Source organism: Pempheris klunzingeri, chromosome 12, assembly GCF_042242105.1.
Source record: "Pempheris klunzingeri isolate RE-2024b chromosome 12, fPemKlu1.hap1, whole genome shotgun sequence".
NCBI lineage: Eukaryota > Metazoa > Chordata > Actinopteri > Acropomatiformes > Pempheridae > Pempheris > Pempheris klunzingeri.
In genome coordinates this window covers 7951226-7955474 of record NC_092023.1, presented here as the reverse complement: position 1 = coordinate 7955474, position 4249 = coordinate 7951226, and the positions used below count along the sequence as shown (strand labels likewise).

The window sequence follows — 4249 nt, the reverse complement described above, 5'->3', positions numbered from 1 at the left end:
GCCAGGCCGGCGCAGCACCTTGCGGCTACAACATGGGAGAGAAGGCCTGAGCAGGACGGCGGCTGACAAGCTCTAAAATACTCCATTTAAACACAAATGTACAGTGCAAAGACACACAAATACACACCGACAGAGCAGGGGAGCTCTTATCTCCACTGAACAAACTCCTCGAGTGATGGGAATGTTCTCAGGATGTTATCTTGTCCTCTGTGGAAACGAGATAGCCAGCCACCTTTATCACCACCCTCAGACTCTGGAGGACCCCTGACCATTACTGGAAGGACCATGTGGCTGCCAGGGGACACCAACCAACTGGCTGCCCCCCAAAAAAGAAACTGCCGGGGAATTGTAACTACTGCAAGAGTAATGACTGCCAGGAGATTGGATGGAGTCTCATGGTTAGGTACTTTAACCCAGCCAACTCTGTGTATTGAGGGCTTTGGACTTTACAGCTGTCATTTGGACAGGATGCTGAATGTGTGAACAAGGTGAAATGTTAAGGATGAGGAAAAGTCATGCTGGAAGCCTTGACACCTTATCAAAAAGGATATAAGATGAGAGGAGAAAAAAATCTAGAGAAATCGGGGGAAGCTAGACATTAGTTATAATTGGCAAAAGAATAAACAGAAATAAAAATATTTGAAATATGTGATTAAGCTGCAGAATCTCCATGGCAACTCTCTTTTCAAGTCACATCTTTAATGAAAAGGTAATGGACAAAATGCAAGATGCACAACTTCATAACATCAGAGCACATGCCAAAACTGACACGAGGAAAAAAATGATCTTATTTGACAAAAAGTGACAGAGTATGCTAAAACAGCACTGCAGCCTTTTTGAAAAGAAAACACACACGCACACACAATGTACCATGGCGACAAATCTTCCGTCTGTGGCTGTCATTCTGACTGTCTGGCAAATCCACCTCTTGTTTTCAAAGCTTTTTTTTCCTCTAACAGGTGCAAAACCTCTCAACTCAACACATCAAAGAGACACATGCACCTGTGAATAAATCACAGCAAATAGTAAGAATCCAGACTAGGCCCCCGCCAACACCAAAGAGGTAGGATTCAAAGTGTCTGATTTAATATTCATGAAGTGCAAGGCTTTGGTGGTTGAATGCTTGTTTACTGAGATGTGTCTTTTGTCCTTGGGAGAAGGTCTGATATTCCACCAAGTAACTGTATTTACATATACTTGCGGTTTAGCCTCTACATGATGCAACACGCACATCTCGCCTAACATGGAACATACAGCCGAAAACTGTCTAATGATTGTCACACAATTTCAGCATGCTCTCCTAAGAGATCTCACTCCCCTGTGAAGGACTAAAAAGCTTTACTGCTGTTCTGACAGAGCTAATGAGAGTTTCTGATTATGAAGTGTTTGGTAGCTTCCGTGCGGAGGAGTTGCTCAAGTTGTGGCAAGTCCAAAGGAAAGTGTAGTCTGCAAACTGCACCCACAGGGACAGAGGTGGCAGACAGCTAGTCAAGACCAGACAGAACCAACTGTTAAACACAGGAACAGGTGTTTTTCATTAATAAACACTTCTTTTCCTCTCATCAACGCTCTGCACCACTTTTAAAAAGTGCTTTAGATTAATTCAGGTGTGATCTGACCACCAAAAATGTTTAGAGGGTATATATATAGTAGGATTCAATGACATGGCAAAGATAGATTCAAAATAGAGCCGCTAACGTTTTTACCTCCAACTGTGCACCTGTCTTTTGTTTTTTTTTATCAAAGATATGGTCATTACAAACCCCTCGCCCTGCAGCTTGGAACCAGTCGTGCACCTGCAGGCAGCAACATGTGAGACAATCTCAAAGTGAAATCATAAAGGGTGGCAATGTCCAGACAGATGTCTCCCAGCTTTCTTCTCAGAGTATATAAAACCTGTGAGATGCCTGCCACCTTTTCAAAGTGAAACGAACTCCTACAAGGTCGACTCCGCATGTGGATCAGCTAATTACTACAGCTGAAAGCAAGCTTGTGAGAAAAACCCATCTCCCTGGTGGGTGCTTAAAGAAAGAAAGCAGCTGGTCAGAACGTACTTTGGAGAAAACATCAGCCAAAGGAGAGATTGGTTGGGGATACTGTTCTCTTAAGTGCTTCTCTCTGAGCAGTGTTCTCTGTTATTCGCTCCCACGCTTTCCTCTCTCGTATGGGCGGCACACACACATATCCATCCCTTTTATCCCCAAGGGTGAAACAAACCCGTGCATAATGACTTAAATCAAGCTTAATTTATTTCACATGCTCTAGTTTAATGTCTCCATGTTGAAATGCATTGAATAAAAATAGCTGGATTCTTTTTCTAATTATTTCCCTCCACATTTTCTCCAGAGCATGCACATTACACAGGGGTTTTGGTTATTACATCTCTCACACAACTTGGCTGTTGAACAAGTCAGTGGATCATCAGGCCAAATGATAACTCGTGCAGACCTGCTGCTCTCTGCTGGAAAAACTGTGAACTACAAACTGCCTTCACAGGGCTCCCATGATACAATCATGACCATCCATGATACCGTTTGGACACCATTGCTCCTCATTTCTCACCAAAGAAAAGTCCTACATTGATGAGCCCCTATAAAAACTAATTAATACTTCATGTTAGTAAACTAAGTATGCTCCAACATGCACTCCTGATGTACTCCTGTAAAATTAGTAAAACTTAACGTGTACATGTTGGGGAGCGCTACGACACAAAGATGGGTAAAACTGATGCCTCAACTGTCACTTGAATCAACGTCTGTCGAGACTGAGGAGCAAGTTTGACAGAAAAAAAATCTGTTGCTGTGGATTTAGAGAGAAATGACTTTACCAGACCTCTGTGGCCCACTGCTAATCTCTGCTTGAGGCCAGCAGCTACATTAGCTGCAACTAACACAACACACCAGTATCTCCAACCCGACTGCTGGCTGCAGAGTTGCACTGTGGGTAATGTTGTGGGTAATGTGCTGCTTTAAATACTCTGATAACATACCTGAAAGAATAATTTGTGCACACTAAAGTTAAATTTCAAGAATGTATAGATAAAATGCATGAACGTTTATCTAAATACAGCTTAATGATGTCTCAAAATAGCATCACCAATTGCACTTAAATGTAGTTTAGTGCTGATTATATATTGTCAGTACATTAAGATACTCCTGAGCTCTAAAAACAAGACGAAATGCTATCTGATGTTTCTAATTTTGTTCTTTATTTGACAGCTGGACTATGCTATATCCTCTCAATGGTGCATTCTAGTGGCTTAAATACAGGAGTCTCTTAAGGCTTGGAAGTTCCTGAGCAGTTGGTAGCTGCCAGCACTTGCAGGCTCTCCGAGTGGTCAGAGTCGTGTCGTCCAAACCACAGGAATTGCTCCCCTGCTCGTGCCAAAGCTGCCTCTGCAGACCTCTGCTGGTGGCTGCGGGGGAACCGTCTGGTGCTGGTCCGACCATTACCAGCCACGAACTCGGTCTGGTGGCCCGTGATGTTCCCCGCAGTCTCCTGAGCGCTGCCATCAGCTCCGTCATGGCACAGGCAGAAATGGGAATTGTGCTGTCTGTGGTCATCAGAACACTTCCTGCGTCCCACACCCTGGAGGGTACCAACATGACACAGATACAGAAAAGATTATTTTCAAGGAGCCATGTAGTGATTGATCTGAACATTTCATAATGCCTGAAAGTTCTCTCCATACTCACACGAGTAAAGATAGAGATGCTGTCTTTTAAGGCATACTTGTTGTCATGATCTGAGAACGAATACTCTCTAGATTCCTGTAAACAAGAAACTCATATTGAGACGACAATATGAAGTCTAATACAACTGAATATAGTGTAAAGGGATAAAAAAGAGGAGAGTGGGTCTTTCTTTGCAGTGATGATTTGATATGAAGTGCAATTAAATCTTTTAAAGCCCTGGGCTGTGACTGTACTGTTATGCATAACACTATTGTATATACACACCTGCTGAGTTTTCCTTTTAGGATAGCGCTCAGAGTTCAAAGCCTGAGGCAGAGACGATTTAACCTGAGTCAGCATGATCCCAGTGCTTGTACAAGTCTCACGATTCCTCTTCTCATTTTCTGGTGAACCTGGATGAGCAAACTGAGAAGAAAATGACAGAAAAGCTATTTACACGGCCAAGTTTTTATGTTATGATTTGTAATGATTCCGATTAATCGATGAAATGTAAAATTTCTTACCCATTTGCCATCATTGTTGATTGAGAAATATCGCTTTCCACCTTTTACCAT

At 42.7% G+C, this 4249-nt stretch overlaps 1 protein-coding gene across 1 annotated transcript; it reads right to left on the bottom strand.

Moving 5' to 3' along the window:
- Positions 1–3186: 3186 nt before the first annotated feature.
- On the bottom strand, positions 3187–4249 carry tex36 (testis expressed 36). The gene is made up of 4 exons (XM_070840461.1): positions 4199–4249; positions 3960–4100; positions 3696–3770; positions 3187–3588 (listed from the first exon to the last, which is right to left on the bottom strand). Exons 1-4 carry the CDS (start codon positions 4247–4249, stop codon positions 3277–3279), a joined length of 579 nt encoding a protein of 192 aa, XP_070696562.1. The 3' UTR covers positions 3187–3276.